This window comes from Pseudophryne corroboree, chromosome 4 (genome assembly GCF_028390025.1).
Source record: "Pseudophryne corroboree isolate aPseCor3 chromosome 4, aPseCor3.hap2, whole genome shotgun sequence".
NCBI lineage: Eukaryota > Metazoa > Chordata > Amphibia > Anura > Myobatrachidae > Pseudophryne > Pseudophryne corroboree.
Window position 1 is genome coordinate 373,747,545 of NC_086447.1, and position 17,414 is coordinate 373,764,958.

At 48.9% G+C, this 17,414-nt stretch overlaps 1 protein-coding gene across 1 annotated transcript in view; it reads right to left on the reverse strand.

The window, feature by feature from the left end:
• The window catches only part of PSMD2 (proteasome 26S subunit ubiquitin receptor, non-ATPase 2), a 63,164-nt gene that overhangs the window by 27,551 nt on the left and 18,199 nt on the right, over window positions 1-17,414 (reverse strand). The window contains exons 12-14 of the mRNA XM_063916623.1: window positions 8,870-8,957; window positions 8,490-8,652; window positions 8,280-8,381 (exon numbers count right to left, since the gene is read on the reverse strand). Coding sequence (XP_063772693.1) covers window positions 8,280-8,381; window positions 8,490-8,652; window positions 8,870-8,957 — 353 coding nt within the window. The remainder of the gene's footprint in view (window positions 1-8,279; window positions 8,382-8,489; window positions 8,653-8,869; window positions 8,958-17,414) is intronic.

The following is a 17,414-nucleotide window of genomic DNA, read 5'->3' on the forward strand; positions in this document are numbered from 1 at the left end:
TCTGCCGCCGATTTCACCGGACCTCTTCGTCTCTTCTGGCTCTGTAAGGGGGACGGCGGCGCGGCTCCGGTGACCCATCCAGGCTGAACCTGTGATCGTCCCTCTGGAGCTAGTGTCCAGTAGCCTAAGAAACCCGATCCACTCTGCACTCAGGTGAGTCCGTTTCTTCTCCCCTTAGTCCCACGATGCAGTGAGCCTGTTGCCAGCAGGACTCACTGAAAATAAAAAAACCTAACTAAACTTTTATTCTAAGCAGCTCAGGAGAGCCACCTAGATTGCACCCTTCTCGGCCGGGCACAAAAATCTAACTGAGGCTTGGAGGAGGGTCATAGGGGGAGGAGCCAGTGCACACCACCTGATCCTTAAGCTTTTATTTTGTGCCCTGTCTCCTGCGGAGCCGCTATATCCCCATGGTCCTTACGGAGTCCCAGCATCCACTAGGACGTCAGAGAAATCTTATTTTCTCTGACGTCCTAGTGGATGCTGGGAACTCCATGGGGATTATACCAAAGCTCCCAAACGGGCGGGAGAGTGCGGATGACTCTGCAGCACCGAATGAGAGAACTCCAGGTCCTCCTCAGCCAGGGTATCAATTTTGTAGAATTTAGCAAACGTGTTTGCCCCTGACCAAGTTGCAGCTCGGCAAAATTGTAAAGCCGAGACCCCTCGGGCACCCGCCCAAGATGAGCCCACTTTCCTCGTGGAATGGGCTTTTACTGATTTAGGATGCGGCAATCCAGCCGCAGAATGCTCCAGCTGAATTGTGCTACAAATTCAGCGAGCAATAGTCTGCTTAGAAGCAGGAGCACCTATTTTGTTGGGTGCCTACAGGATAAAAAGCGAGTCAGTTTTCCTGACTCCAGCCGTCCTGGAAATATACATTTTTAAGGCCCTGACTACGTCCAGTAACTTGGAATCTTCCAAGTCCCTAGTAGCCGCAGGCACTACAATAGGTTGGTTCAAGTGAAAAGCGGATACCACCTTAGGGAGAAACTGGGGACGAGTCCTCAATTCTGCCCTATCCATATGGAAAATCAGATAAGGGCTTTTACATGACAAAGCCGCCAATTCTGACACACGCCTGGCCGAAGCCAAGGCCAATAACATGACCACTTTCCACGTGGGATATTTCAAATCCACAGTTTTAAGTGGCTCAAACCAATGTGATTTTAAGAAACTCAACACCACGTTGAGATCCCAAGGTGCCACAGGAGGCACAAAAGGGGGCTGAATATGTAGCACTCCCTTTACAAATGTCTAAACTCCAGGCAGTGAAGCCAGTTCTTTCTGGAAGAAAATCGACAGAGCCGAAATCTGGACCTTAATGGAACCCAATTTTAGGCCCATAGTCACCCCTGACTGTAGGAAGTGCAGAAAACGACCCAGCTGAAATTCCTCTGTTGGGGCCTTCCTGGCCTCACACCACGCAACATATTTTCGCCAAATACGGTGATAATGGTTTGCGGTTACTTCTTTCCTGGCTTTTATCAGCGTAGGAATGACTTCTTCCGGAATGCCCTTTTCCTTTAGGATCCGGAATTCAACCGCCATGCCGTCAAACGCAGTCACGGTAAGTCTTGGAACAGACAGGGCCCCTGCTGTAGCAGATCCTGTCTGAGCGGTAGAGGCCATGGGTCCTCTGATATCATTTCTTGAAGTTCTGGGTACCAAGCTCTTCTTGGCCCATCCGGAACCACGAGTATCGTTCTTACTCCTCGTTTTCTTATTATTCTCAGTACCTTTGGTATGAGAGGCAGAGGAGGGAATACATAAACCGACTGGTACACCCACGGTGTCACTAGAGCGTCCACAGCTATTGCCTGAGGGTCCCTTGACCTGGCGCAATATCTAGTTTTTTGTTTAGGCGGGACGCCATCATGTCCACCTGTGGCCTTTCCCAACGGTTTACCAACAGTTGGAAGACTTCTGGATGAAGTCCCCACTCTCCCGGGTGTAGGTCGTGTCTGCTGAGGAAGACTGCTTCCCAGTTGTCCACTCCCGGAATGAACACTGCTGACAGTGCTAAGACGTGATTTTCCGCCCATCTGAGAATCCTTGTGGCTTCAGCCATCGCCATCCTGCTTCTTGTGCCGCCCTGTCGGTTTACATGGGCGACTGCCGTGATGTTGTCTGATTGGATCAGTACCGGCTGGTTTTGAAGCAGAGGCCTTGCCAGACGTAGGGCATTGTAAATGGCCCTCAGTTCCAGAATATTTATGTGTAGGGACGACTCCTGACTTGACCAAAGTCCTTGGAAATTTCTTCCCTGTGTGACTGCCCCCCAGCCTCGAAGGCTGGCATCCGTGGTTACCAGGACCCAGTCCTGTATGCCGAATCTGCGGCCCTCTTGAAGATGAGCACTCTGCAGCCACCACAGTAGAGATACCCTGGTCCTTGGAGACAGGGTTATCAGCCGATGCATCTGAAGATGCGATCCCGACCACCTGTCCAAGAGGTCCCACTGAAAGGTTCTTGCATGGAACCTGCCGAATGGAATTTTGCTTCGTAAGAAGCTACCATTTTTCCCAGGACTCGTGTGCAGTGATGCACCGATACCTGTTTTGGTTTCAGGAGGTCTCTGACTAGAGATGACAGCTCCTTGGCTTTCTCCTGCGGGAGAAACACTTTTATCTGTTCTGTGTCCAGAACCATCCCCAGGAACAGTAGGCGTGTGGTAGGAACCAGCTGTGACTTTGGAATGTATAGAATCCATCCGTGCTGTTGTAGCACTTCCCGAGATAGTGCTACTCCGACCAACAACTGCTCCTTGGACCTCGCCTTTATAAGGAGATCATCCAAGTACGGGATAATTAAAACTCCCTTTTTTCGAAGGAATATCATCATTTCTGCCATTACCTTGGTAAAGACCCTCGGTGCCGTGGACAGTCCAAACGGCAGTGTTTGGAATTGGTAATGGCAATCCTGTACCACAAATCTGAGGTACTCCTGGTGAGGATGGTAAATGGGGACATGTAGGTAAGCATCCTTGATGTCCAGGGATACCATGTAATCCCCCTCCTCCAGGCTTGCAATAACCGCCCTGAGCGATTCCATCTTGAACTTGAATTTTTTTATGTATGTGTTCAAGGATTTCAAATTTAAAATGGGTCTCACCGAACCGTCCGGTTTCGGTACCACAAACAGTGTGGAATAGTAACCCCGTCCTTGTTGAAGTAGGGGCACCTTGACTATCACCTGCTGGGAATACAGCTTGTGAATTGCCTCTAGCACAGCCTCCCTGCCTGAGGGAGTTGTCGGCAAGGCAGATTTGAGGAAACGGCGGGCGGGGGGGGGGGGGGAACGCCTCAAATTCCAGCTTGTACCCCTGAGATACTACTTGAAGGATCCAGGGATCCACCTGTGAGCGAGCCCACTGATCACTGAAATTTTTGAGGCGGCCCCCCACCGTACCTGGCTACGCCTGTGGAGCCCCCGCGTCATGCGGTGGACTCAGAGGAAGCGGGGGAAGAATTTTGATTCTGGGAACTGGCTGACTGGTGCAGCTTTTTCCCTCTTCCCTCGTCTCTGTGCAGAAAGGAAGCGCCTTTGACCCGCTTGCTTTTCTGAAGCTGAAAGGACTGTACCTGATAATACAGTGCTTTCTTAGGCTGTGAGGAAACCCGAGGTAAAAATTTTTCTTCCCAGCTGTTGCTGTGGATACGAGGTCCCAGAGACCATCCCCAAACAATTCCTCACCCTTATAAGGCTCTATGTGCCTTTTAAAGTCAGCATCACCTGTCCAGTGTCGGGTCTCTAATACCCTCCTGACAGAATGGACATTGCATAAATTCTGGATGCCAGCCGGCAAAATATCCCTCTGTGCATCCCTCATATATAAGACGACGTCTTATGTTCGCAAAATAGTATCCCTGTTTGACAGGGTTACAGACCACGCTGCAGCAGCACTATCTGCAGGTCTCAGTCTAGTACCCGAGTGTGTAAATACAGACTTCAGGATAGCCTCCTGCTTTTTATCAGCAGGTACCTTCAAAGTGGCCGTATCCTAAGACGGCAGTGCCACCTTTTTTGACAAACGTGTGAGCGCCTTATCCACCCTAGAGGATATCTCCCAGCGTAACTTATCCTCTGGCGGGAAAGGGTACGCCATCAGTAACTTTTTAGAAATTACCAGTTTCTTATCGGGGGAACCCACGCTTTTTCACACTTCATTCACTCATTTGATGGGGGAACAAAACACTGCCTGCTTTTTCTCCCCAAACATAAAACCCTTTTTTAGTGGTACTTGGGTTAATGTCAGAAATGTGTAACACATTTTTTATTGCCGGGATCATGTAACGGATGTTCCTAGTGGATTGTGTATATGTCTCAACCTCGTCGACACTGGAGTCAGACTCCGTGTCGACATCTGTGTCTGCCATCTGAGGGAGCGGGCGTTTTTGAGCCCCTGATGGCCTTTGAGACGCCTGGGCAGGCGCGGGCTGAGAAGCCGGCTGTCCCATAGCTGTTACGTCATCCAGCCTTTTATGTAAGGAGTTGACACTGTCGGTTTATACCTTCCACCTATCCATCCACTCTGGTGTCGGCCCCACAGGGGGCGACATCACATTTATCGGCATCTGCTCTGCCATCACATAAGCCTCCTCATCAAACGTGTCGACACAGCCGTACCGACACACCGCACACACACACAGGGAATGCTCTGACTGAGGACAGGACCCCACACAGCCCTTTGGGGAGACAGAGAGAGAGAGTATGCCAGCACACACCAGAGCGCTATATAATTTTGGGATTAACACTATATTGAGTGAATTTTTCCCAATAGCTGCTTGTATATACAATATTGCGCCTAAATTTTGTGCCCCCCCTCTCTTTTTAACCCTTTGAGCCTGAAAACTACAAGGGAGAGCCTGGGGAGCTGTCTTCCAGCTGCACTGTGAAGAGAAAATGGCGCCAGTGTGCTGAGGGAGAAGCCCCGCCCCTTTTTCAACTGACTTTCTCCCGCTTTTTCTGGAATACTGGCAGGGGTAATTTTACATCTATATAGCCTCTAGGACTATATATGATGTAGATTTGCCAGCCAAGGTGTCATATATTGCCCTCAGGGCGCCCCCCCAGCGCCCTGCACCCTCAGTGACCGGAGTGTGAAGTGTGCATGAGGAGCAATGGCGCACAGCTGCAGTGCTGTGCGCTACCTTGGTGAAGACCGAAGTCTTCTGCCGCCGATTTTCCGGACCTCTTCTTGCTTCTGGCTCTGTAAGGGGGACGGCGGCGCGGCTCCGGGAACGAACACCAAGGCCAGTTCCATGCGGTCGATCCCTCTGGAGCTAATGGTGTCAAGTAGCCTAAGAAGCCCAAGCTAGCTGCAAGCAGGTAGGTTCGCTTCTTCCCCCCTTAGTCCCTCGATGCAGTGAGCCTGTTGCCAGCAGGTCTCACTGTAAAATAAAAAACCTAAAATAAACTTTCTGTCTAGGAGCTCAAGAGAGCCCCTAGTGTGCATCCAGCTCAGCCGGGCACAGAAATCTAACTGAGGTCTGGAGGAGGGTCATAGTGGGAGGAGCCAGTGCACACCAGATAGTACCTAATCTTTCTTTTAGAGTGCCCAGTCTCCTGCGGAGCCCGTCTATTCCCCATGGTCCTTACGGAGTTCACAGCATCCACTAGGACGTCAGAGAAATCGGTTTTAAGAGAAAACCTGACCTGCACCCATGCCCTGGTGATCTAGTGGGATCGCCTGTATCCACCGCCAGCGCGCGCGGCCCGCCTCCCACTGACCGCGCCGGAACGCGATAAAGACCCACTTACCACCTCCCGAAGCGCGGCCACGCGATCCTGGAGAGCCCCAGCCGTGTGTGCCTAACGTGAAGTAAACCGGAGCCTCCGCTGTAGGTACGCGGCAACCAGGGCTCGGGAGTGTACAGCGCCGCTGGGGAGAGCTGGAGCCGAGAATGTCAGAAGACATTTACCCCTGCTGCTGCCCTTGAAGTCTTCACTTTTTACCTCAAAAAAAGCTTTTCTTAGGGCTGCCTGGAAGTGCGAGCCTGCTTGTAGTACGCCTGACCTTTTGCTTTACCTGAAGGACGAAAGGGGCGAAAGGAAGTACCCTTAGCCTTTGACACAGAAGGAGTGGTACTTGGCAGACAGGCAGTTTTGGCAGTAGCCAAGTCAGCCACTATCTTAGTTAAGTCCTCCCCAAACAGAATATCTCCCTTGAAAGGGAGTACCTCCAGGGTTTTTCTACAGTCAGAACTGACGTAGTAGAGGCCTTGGCTGCTAGGATACCGGCATCAGAAACTGCCTCTTTAATATAGCGAGAAGCTGTGACAATATATGACAAGCATTGTACAGCGCCGCTGGGGAGAGCTGGAGCTGCAGCAGTGAATGTCTTCTGACATTTACACACCGCTGCTGCCCTTGAAGTCTTCACTTTTTCTTCAAAAAAGCTCTTCTTAGGGCTGCCTGGAGCAGCCCCTCTGTTAAGTGCCTGCTTACTGCAGCACCAACTGACAAACTGAGCTCCTGTGCTGGGAGGCGGGGTTATAGAGGAGGCAGCGCTGTGCATTCTGGGAACAGTCAAAGCTTTGAGCCTGTTGGTGCCTCGCATCAAGATCCTACTCTACACCCCATTGTCCAGACTTGTGGAGCCCAGTGTACCCCGCAGCAGAAAGAATGGTAGCTAGCCTATCACATAAAAGAAGCAAACTCCTGTATTTTCTGATGCCAGGTTTGAAAGGATCTGGGTATCGCAACCCTCCAATTTCTGTACTTTCTGCTGCAGGATATGGGACACATGGTAGAGGACTGAGACGCTGGTCTGGGTACTGAGACCTTTTTCAGAAACTCAGCCATAGACTGTCTTAAGTATTACGTCTCCTCATTACGAGATAATTAAGTAGAAATGGTGGAAATCATTCCCCTAATGCAGTCCAGCCAAGCTGCTTCTGTCCTAGTAGCCTTGGAAGGGATACTGCACCGAGTACACAGTAGTGAATCCCCTGGAGAAGAGGAACACTGACTTCCATGAAACACACTCTTTGCCTGACATACTGCAGTAGTGACAGCACACACACAGGAAAAGGTTAAAAGCACAATTTACTTTAAAAATAAATGCAGAAAACTCTTCAGGAGCTTCCAGAGACGTGACCGACTCCTCCGGGCACATTTTCTAAACAGAGTCTGGTAGGAGGGGCATTGGGGGAGGAGGCAGCACACCTACTCAAACTTCTATAGTGCACATGGCTCCTAGTGGACCCGTCTATACCACATGGCACTAAATGGATTCCCAGTGTCCCCTAGGACGCAAGAGAAAAATTGTAAATAATTGAATAGCTCCAGGTATGCAACCCAGAGCTTAAGACCGTGCCTAAATGGATATGCCCCAAGGTGTTTAATGTACTGTCTGGCAGCTAAATCGGAAATTCCCCTTGTGCCAGACTTTTTGGAGTAAAGCTGGCCATACACCTAAAGATTTATCTGTCCAATCTGGCTGGTTGGAATGAAAATCTGGTAATGGATGAGAGCAAATGATAATTACCATTTGCTCCAAAACACTGGAAAAACAGACAAAAATGGTCAAACTGGTTAAATCCATTCGATTTAACAAATTTGTCTGAACGACCTTTTTGTCAGTTTTATGGCATTTTGAAACAAATGGTCAGATTGGACAGATAAATCTTTAGGTGTATGGCCAGCTTACGATGCAACATTGTATATGGTAGGACGGCTGTCTGTCATAACCTGTTACTGATACGTTTGGATTAATCCTCTTTGATGTGATTATCTAAATAATCTAGTAATAATCTCAGAAGTGACACTAGTCAAAAACTAATGCCCACTGTCGCTCCTTCTACCCCAGGGTGGCTTTGGTTGTCAATACTGTCAGGCATGAATGTTTTGTTTAAAATGGAAGGAAATGTATGCTAAAATATAACCAAGTATGGAGTAGGTGGAACAAATCAGTAATTTTCCAGGTCCACAACCCTACTCTTTACTAGAGTCGGGTGGAGACCCGGGAATTTACCAGCTTGATACATCCTGGGAAATTGTTGGGTCTGTGTGTGAAAGTGGTATAATTGAGTAAACTACCGACAAGACTCTGGTGTCCAAACACACCCTACCCCCCCCCCCCCCCCCCAAAAAAAAAACAAAAAAAGTAAAGAAAAAAAAAAAAAAAAAGAGGGTGAGTTTGCATTTTCTGCATTACAGACACATTTGCTGCTATATTTTGTATTACCGTTGCAGTAAGGTGCCCACTCGCTTTGTGCCTACCAAGCTATACAATATTTATATAAATAGGGCAGTCACAACGTTTGTGAACTCACCTGCATATGCACAGATATCAACTAGAGTATTGGCAAAGCTGCGGAAGGGCTCAGAAACAACCTCCAATGCAGCAAGGATGGCCTCAATAGCTTCACCTTTCCCTGTAGGATAACAACCACCAATCAGGAGAGAATCATCCAGGTCCATAGTATACATCAAGACATGTTTCACGATCTACTCCATCACTGCACCACTCCACCAACACTCACCCAGATGATTCAGTCCTAAACCAAGAGGAAGCCAACGTGCAAAAGTGTCCTTTAACTCCTGTTCAGATTTCTCCATAATTGTCTGAAGGATTGTGGATGTTACATCCCCATTACATGATCCTACAGCAATCATCCCGCAAGCAAGAGCTGTTACTCCGGCCACCTGAAAGAGATAATCTGAAATACTCCTAAATCTAGTTTTAAAAGGGAGAATATTTAATAAAAATGAACTTCAAAATCTCAGTATTTGAGAACATTTAGTCATTTTAATCGCATTCTAAAATTACATTATTTAAGCCAAACCTATGAAAATAGGTGCAATCTACTGGAAGCGGTCAGCTGACCAAGTTAATAAAGCTTTAGCTTTAATAATATCTCACCTCCATGCTGGACTTTGAATCACCCATTACTGGAAGAAGAAGTGTCAGAACATCCTCACGATTTGAACCAGCGTACGCAAGTCCCAGCCTGCGAATGAGAGGATTTTAACACTAGTATATCTCATGTCTTCAGCAAGGTGCCCAAGTTCTAACAAGCTCAACATACTACATAAATTAAGACCCTTTTACCTTCAGTGGATACATCTAAGATACAGATTTATTTTTATTTTTTTATGTTCTGCATGATAAACATCTCTTATGTACGCTACAAACTTGAACGCTAAGGGGCAAATTCAGTATGAATCGCAAGTAGCGATTCTTGCGGAATTTTTGCTGAGGGGCGGCGGGAGCGTGTGCAGCAGGCCCTACTGCGCATGCAATATCTGCGGGGGGCCGCAGAAATTACGATTGCCTCTGCCTGTAGATCAGGCAGAGGCGCTCGCGGGAATGGGACCGGCAACGCTCCGTTTTCTGGGTGGAAACGGAGCGTTGCGGGGGTGCAGCTGCGTGACATCACACGCAGCCTCTGCGACAATAAAAATGGCGCCGGGACTCCTGCGGCCGCAGCTAAACTGCGCCAGCAGGAGTCATCCCTAATTTCTGCTATTTCGCAATTTCTGCTTGAAACAGGTGGGGAGGCGCCGGTCATCAAGCTGGGCGGCCTAGCCCAGTGCTGGGCGGCTCCCAGCATGCGTGCTAATGGTTAGCAAATTCTGCTGATTAGCAGAATTTGCTAACCTTACTGAATTGGCCCCTAAATACAGTATACGTGGCTATATTAGTAAGTCTTGTATTTATGTACATAGAATACATTCACCAGAGCTTGACACTCCGTGATGAATGCAGCCGAGCTGCAATAACAAAATTATTCTACTAAATGTAATCTTTTAGTATGCTTCTATGTAAGGGTTTGACCTCTTAATGTCTGATTTATACACCTACCCTATTTGATACGCAGTGCATTCTATGTTATTTCACTTTATTTTTTTATTTTCTTTACTTTTGTTTTGTTACTTTGCTGTTTTTGGCAAATGTTAGTCTCATTTGCCAGGATGCGTTTGAAAAAGTGTTTTGGCTTCTGACACGCTTGTATACAGGTTTAATTTTTTTCTTTTATGCCGACCAAGTATTTTTGCAAGTTCTTGTCATTTACCGTGGGAACTGTATTTTATATGTCCTGGACTGCTTATATGTTGCCATGTATTTATTTCCCATGCTACCAACTATGTTTGCTTACTTGCACAGTTATCTGTATATGACCTTTTTATCTATGAATTAAAAATAAGAATTTACTTACCGATAATTCTATTTCTCGTAGTCCGTAGTGGATGCTGGGAACTCCGTAAGGACCATGGGGATTAGCGGCTCCGCAGGAGACTGGGCACAAAAGAAAAGCTTTAGGACTACCTTGTGTGCACTGGCTCCTCCCCCTATGACCCTCCTCCAAGCCTCAGTTAGGATACTGTGCCCGGACGAGCGTACACAATAAGGAAGGATTTTGAATCCCGGGTAAGACTCATACCAGCCACACCAATCACACCGTACAACTTGTGATATGAACCCAGTTAACAGCATGATAACAGAGGAGCCTCTGGATAGATGGCTCACAACAACAATAACCCGATTTGTTAACAATAACTATGTACAAGTATTGCAGATAATCCGCACTTGGGATGGGCGCCCAGCATCCACTACGGACTACGAGAAATAGAATTATCGGTAAGTAAATTCTTATTTTCTCTGACGTCCTAGTGGATGCTGGGAACTCCGTAAGGACCATGGGGATTATACCAAAGCTCCCAAACAGGCGGGAGAGTGCGGATGACTCTGCAGCACCGAGTGAGAAAACTCCAGGTCCTCCTCAGCTAGAGTGTCAAATTTGTAAAATTTCACAAAAGTATTTGACCCTGACCAAGTAGCAGCTCGGCAAAGTTGTAAAGCCGAGACCCCTCGGGCAGCCGCCCAAGATGAGCCCACCTTCCTTGTGGAGTGGGCTTTTACAGATTTTGGCTGTGGCAGGCCTGCCACAGAATGTGCAAGCTGAATTGTACTACAAATCCAGCGAGCAATAGTCTACTTAGAAGCAGGAGCACCCAGCTTGTTGGGTGCGCACAGGATAAATAGCGAGTCAGATTTTCTGACTCCAGCCGTCCTGGAAACATATATTTTCAGGGCCCTGACAACGTCCAGCAACTTGGAGTCCTCCAAGTCTTTAGTAGCCGCAGGTACCACAATAGGCTGGTTCAGATGAAACGCTGAAACCACCTTTGGGAGAAATTGAGGACGAGTCCTCAATTCTGCCCTGTCCGTATGAAAAATCAGGTAAGGGCTTTTACAGGATAAAGCCGCCAATTCTGACACACGCCTGGCTGAAGCCAGGGCCAACAGCATGACCACTTTCCATGTGAGATATTTTAAGTCCACAGTGTTGAGTGGTTCAAACCAATGTGATTTTAGGAAACCCAAAACAACATTCAGATCCCAGGGTGCCACTGGAGGCACAAAAGGAGGCTGTATATGTAGCACTCCCTTAACAAACGTCTGGACTTCAGGCACTGAAGCCAGTTCTCTCTGAAAGAAAATCGACAGGGCCGAAATCTGGACCTTAATGGATCCTAATTTTAGGCCCATAGACACTCCTGCTTGCAGGAAATGCAGGAATCGACCCAGTTGAAATTCCTCCGTCGGGGCCTTTTTGGCCTCGCACCACGCAACATATTTCCGCCAGATGCGGTGAAAATGCTCTGCGGTTACATCCTTTCTGGCTTTTATCAAAGTAGGGATGACTTCGTCTGGAATGCCTTTTTCCTTTAGGATCCGGCGTTCAACCGCCATGCCGTCAAACGCAGCCGCGGTAAGTCTTGGAACAGACAGGGTCCCTGCTGGAGCAGGTCCCTTCTCAGAGGTAGAGGCCACGGGTCCTCTGTGAGCATTTCTTGAAGTTCCGGGTACCAAGTCATTCTTGGCCAATCCGGAGCCACGAGAATAGTTCTTACTCCTCCCCGCCGTATAATCCTCAGCTCCTTAGGTATCAGAGGCAGAGGAGGGAACACATACACTGACTGGTACACCCACGGTGTTACCAGAGCGTCCACAGCTATTGCTTGAGGGTCCCTTGACCTGGCGCAATACCTGTCCAGTTTTTTGTTGAGGCGGGACACCATCATGTCCACCTTTGGTTTTTCCCAACGGTTTACAATCATGTGGAAGACTTCTGGGTGAAGTCCCCACTCTCCCGGGTGGAGGTCGTGCCTGCTGAGGAAGTCTGCTTCCCAGTTGTCCACTCCCGGAATGAACACTGCTGACAGTGCTATCACATGATTTTCCGCCCAGCGAAGAATCCTTGCAGCTTCTGCCATTGCCCTCCTGCTTCTTGTGCCGCCCTGTCTGTTTACGTCGGCGACTGCCGTGATGTTGTCCGACTGGATCAGCACCGGCTGACCTTGAAGCAGAGGTCTTGCTTGGCTTAGAGCATTGTAAATGGCTCTTAACTCCAGGATATTTATGTGAAGTGATGTCTCCAGGCTTGACCACAAGCCCTGGAAGTTTCTTCCCTGTGTGACTGCTCCCCAGCCTCGCAGGCTGGCATCTGTGGTCACCAGGACCCAGTCCTGAATGCCGAATCTGCGGCCCTCTAGAAGATGAGCACTCTGCAACCACCACAGGAGAGACACCCTTGTCCTTGGGGACAGGGTTATCCGCCGATGCATCTGAAGATTCGATCCGGACCATTTGTCCAGCAGGTCCCACTGGAATGTTCTTGCGTGGAATCTGCCGAATGGGATTGCTTCGTAGGAAGCCACCATTTTTCCCAGGACCCTTGTGCATTGATGCACTGATACTTGGCCTGGTTTTAGGAGGTTTCTGACTAGCTCGGATAACTCTCTGGCTTTCTCTTCCGGGAGAAACACCTTTTTCTGGACTGTGTCCAGGATCATCCCTAGGAATAGAAGACGTGTCGTCGGGATCAGCTGCGATTTTGGGATATTGAGAATCCAACCGTGCTGCCGCAGCACTACTTGAGATAGTGCTACTCCGACTACCAACTGTTCCTTGGATCTTGCCCTTATCAGGAGATCGTCCAAGTAAGGGATAATTAAAACTCCTTTCCTTCGAAGGAGTATCATCATTTCGGCCATTACTTTGGTAAAGACCCGGGGCGCCGTGGACAATCCAAACGGCAGCGTCTGAAACTGATAGTGGCAGTTCTGTACCACAAACCTGAGGTACCCTTGGTGAGAAGGGTAAATTGGGACATGGAGGTAAGCATCCTTGATGTCCAGAGACACCATATAATCCCCTTCTTCCAGGTTCGCGATCACCGCTCTGAGTGACTCCATCTTGAATTTGAACCTCTGTATGTAAGTGTTCAAAGATTTCAGATTTAAAATAGGTCTCACCGAGCCATCCGGCTTCGGTACCACAAACAGCGTGGAATAATACCCCTTTCCCTGTTGCAGGAGGGGTACCTTGATTATCACCTGCTGAGAATACAGCTTGTGAATGGCTTCCAATACCGCCTCTCTGTCGGAGGGAGACGTCGGTAAGGCAGACTTTAGGAAACGGCGGGGGGGGGGGGGGGGGGGACGTCTCGAATTCCAATTTGTACCCCTGAGATACCACCTGAAGGATCCAGGGGTCCACTTGTGAGTGAGCCCACTGCGCGCTGAAATTCTTGAGACGGGCCCCCACCGTGCCTGAGTCCGCTTGTAGAGCCCCAGCGTCATGCTGAGGACTTGGCAGAAGCGGGAGAGGGCTTCTGTTCCTGGGAACTGGCTGTTTGCTGCAGCCTTTTTCCTCTCCCTCTGCCACGGGGCAGAAATGAGGAGCCTTTTGCCCGCTTGCCCTTATGGGGCCGAAAGGACTGCGCCTGATAATACGGCGTCTTCTTATGTTGAGAGGCTACCTGGGGTAAAAATGTGGATTTCCCAGCAGTTGCCGTGGACACCAGGTCCGATAGACCTACCCCAAATAACTCCTCCCCTTTATAAGGCAATACTTCCATATGCCTTTTGGAATCAGCATCACCTGACCACTGCCGCGTCCATAACCCTCTTCTGGCAGATATGAACAGCGCACTTACTCTTGATGCCAGTCGGCAAATATCCCTCTGTGCATCACGCATATATAAAAATGCATCTTTTAAATGCTCTATAGTCAGTAATATACTGTCCCTATCCAGGGTATCAATATTTTCAGTCAGGGAATCCGACCAAGCCACCCCAGCACTGCACATCCAGGCTGAGGCGATTGCTGGTCGCAGTATAACACCCGTGTGAGTGTATATACATTTTAGGATATTCTCCTGCTTTCTGTCAGCAGGTTCCTTAAGGGCGGCCGTATTAGGAGACGGTAGTGCCACCTGTTTAGACAAGCGTGTGAGTGCTTTATCCACCCTAGGGGGTGTTTCCCAACGTGCCCTATCCTCTGGTGGGAAGGGGTATGATGCCAATAACCTTTTAGGAATTATCAGTTTTTTATCGGGAGAAACCCACGCTTCATCACACACTTCATTTAATTCCTCAGATGCAGGAAAATAAGATTTTACTTACCGATAAATCTATTTCTCATAGTCCGTAGTGGATGCTGGGACTCCGTAAGGACCATGGGGAATAGCGGCTCCGCAGGAGACTGGGCACATCTAAAGAAAGCTTTAGGACTAGCTGGTGTGCACTGGCTCCTCCCCCTATGACCCTCCTCCAAGCCTCAGTTAGGATACTGTGCCCGGACGAGCGTACATAATAAGGAAGGATATTGAATCCCGGGTAAGACTCATACCAGCCACACCAATCACACCGTACAACTCGTGATCTGAACCCAGTTAACAGTATGATAACAACGAAGGAGCCTCTGAAAAGATGGCTCACAACAACAATAACCCGATTTTGTTAACAATAACTATGTACAAGTATTGCAGACAATCCGCACTTGGGATGGGCGCCCAGCATCCACTACGGACTATGAGAAATAGATTTATCAGTAAGTAAAATCTTATTTTCTCTGACGTCCTAGTGGATGCTGGGACTCCGTAAGGACCATGGGGATTATACCAAAGCTCCCAAACGGGCGGGAGAGTGCGGATGACTCTGCAGCACCGAATGAGAGAACTCCAGGTCCTCCTCAGCCAGGGTATCAAATTTGTAGAATTTAGCAAACGTGTTTGCCCCTGACCAAGTAGCTGCTCGGCAAAGTTGTAAAGCTGAGACCCCTCGGGCAGCCGCCCAAGATGAGCCCACTTTCCTTGTGGAATGGGCTTTTACAGATTTTGGCTGTGGCAGGCCTGCCACAGAATGTGCAAGCTGAATTGTACTACAAATCCAATGAGCAATAGTCTGCTTAGAAGCAGGAGCACCCAGCTTGCTGGGTGCATACAGGATAAACAGCGAGTCAGACTTTCTGACTCCAGCCGTCCTGGAAACATATTTTCAGGGCCCTGACAACGTCAAGTAACTTGGAGTCCTCCAAGTCCCTAGTAGCCGCAGGCACCACAATAGGTTGGTTCATGTGAAAAGCAGAAACCACCTTAGGGAGAAATTGAGGACGAGTCCTCAATTCTGCCCTGTCAGAATGAAAAATTAAGTAAGGGCTTTTATATGATAAAAGCCGCCAATTCTGACACACGCCTGGTTGAAGCCAGGGCTAACCGCATCGTCACCTTCCATGTGAGATATTTTAAGTCCACGGTGGTGAGTGGTTCAAACCAATGTGACTTAAGGAACCTCAAAACAACATTGAGATCCCAAGGTGCCACTGGAGGCACAAAAGGAGGTTGTATATGCAGTACCCCTTTTACAAATGTCTGAACTTCAGGTACTGAAGCCAGTTCTTTCTGGAAGAAAATCGACAGGGCCGAAATTTTAACCTTAATGGACCCTAATTTTAGGCCCATAGACAGTCCTGTCTGCAGGAAATGGAGGAAACGACCTAGTTGAAATTCCTCTGTAGGGGCCTTCTTGGCCTCACACCACGCAACATATTTTTGCCAAATGCGGTGATAATGTTTTGCGGTTACATCCTTCCTGGCTTTGACCAGGGTAGGGATGACTTCATCTGGAATGCCTTTTTCCTTCAGGATCCGGCGTTCAACCGCCATGCCGTCAAACGCAGCCGCGGTAAGTCTTGGAACAGACAAGGCCCCTGCTGGAGCAGGTCCTTTCTTAGAGGTAGAGGCCACGGGTCTTCCGTGAGCATCTCTTGAAGTTCCGGGTACCAAGTCCTTCTTGGCCAATCCGGAACCACGAGTATCGTTCTTACTCCTCTCCTTCTTATGATTCTCAGTACTTTTGGTATGAGAGGCAGAGGAGGGAACACATACACTGACTGGTACACCCGCGGTGTCACCAGAGCGTCCACCGCTATTGCCTGAGGGTCCCTTGACCTTGCGCAATATCTGTCCAGTTTCTTGTTAAGACGGGACGCCATCATGTCCACCTTTGGTTTTTCCCAACGGTTTACAATCAGTTGGAAGACTTCTTGGTGAAGTCCCCACTCCCCCGGGTGGAGGTCGTGTCTGCTGAGGAAGTCTGCTTCCCAGTTGTCCACTCCCGGAATGAACACTGCTGACAGTGCTATCACATGATTTTCCGCCCAGCAGAGAATCCTTGCAGCTTCTGCCATTGCCCTCCTGCTTCTTGTGCCGCCCTGTCTGTTTACGTGGGCGACAGCCGTGATGTTGTCCGACTGGATCAATACCGGTTGACCCTGAAGCAGAGGCTTTTCTTGACTTAGGGCATTGTAAATGGCCCTTAGTTCCAGGATATTTTTGTCTCCAGGCTTGACCATAAGCCCTGGATATTCCTTCCCTGTGTGACTGCTCCCCAGCCTCGCAGGCTGGCATCCGTAGTCACCAGGACCCAGTCCTGAATGCCGAATCTGCGGCCCTCTAGAAGATGAGCACTCTGCAACCACCACAGGAGGGACACCCTTGTCCTTGGTGACAGGGTTATCCGCTGATGCATCTGAAGATGCGACCCGGACCATTTGTCCAGTAGGTTCCACTGGAAAGTTCTTGTGTGGAATCTGCCGAATGGGATTGCTTCATAGGAAGCCACCATTTTTACCCAGAACCCTTGTGCATTGATGCACTGAGACTTGGTTCGGTTTTAGGAGGTTCCTGACTAGCTCGGATAACTCCCTGGCTTTCTCCTCCGGGAGAAACACCTTCTTTCTGGACTGTGTCCAGGATCATCCCTAGGAACAGAAGACAAGTCGTCTGAACCAGCTGCGATTTTGGAATATTGAGAATCCACTCGTGCTGCCGCAACACTACCTGAGATAGTGCTACACCGACCTCCAACTGTTCTCTGGATCTTACCCTTATCAGGGAATCGTCCAAGTAAAGGATAACTAAAATTCCCTTCCTTCGAAGGAATATCATCATTTCGGTCATTACTTCAGTAAAGACCCGGGGTGCCGTGGACCATCCCTACGGCAGCGTCTGAACTGATAGTGACAGTTCTGTACCATAACCTGAGATACCTTTGGTGAGGAGGGTAAATTTTGACATGAAGGTAAGCATCCTTGATGTCCCGAGACATCATGTAGT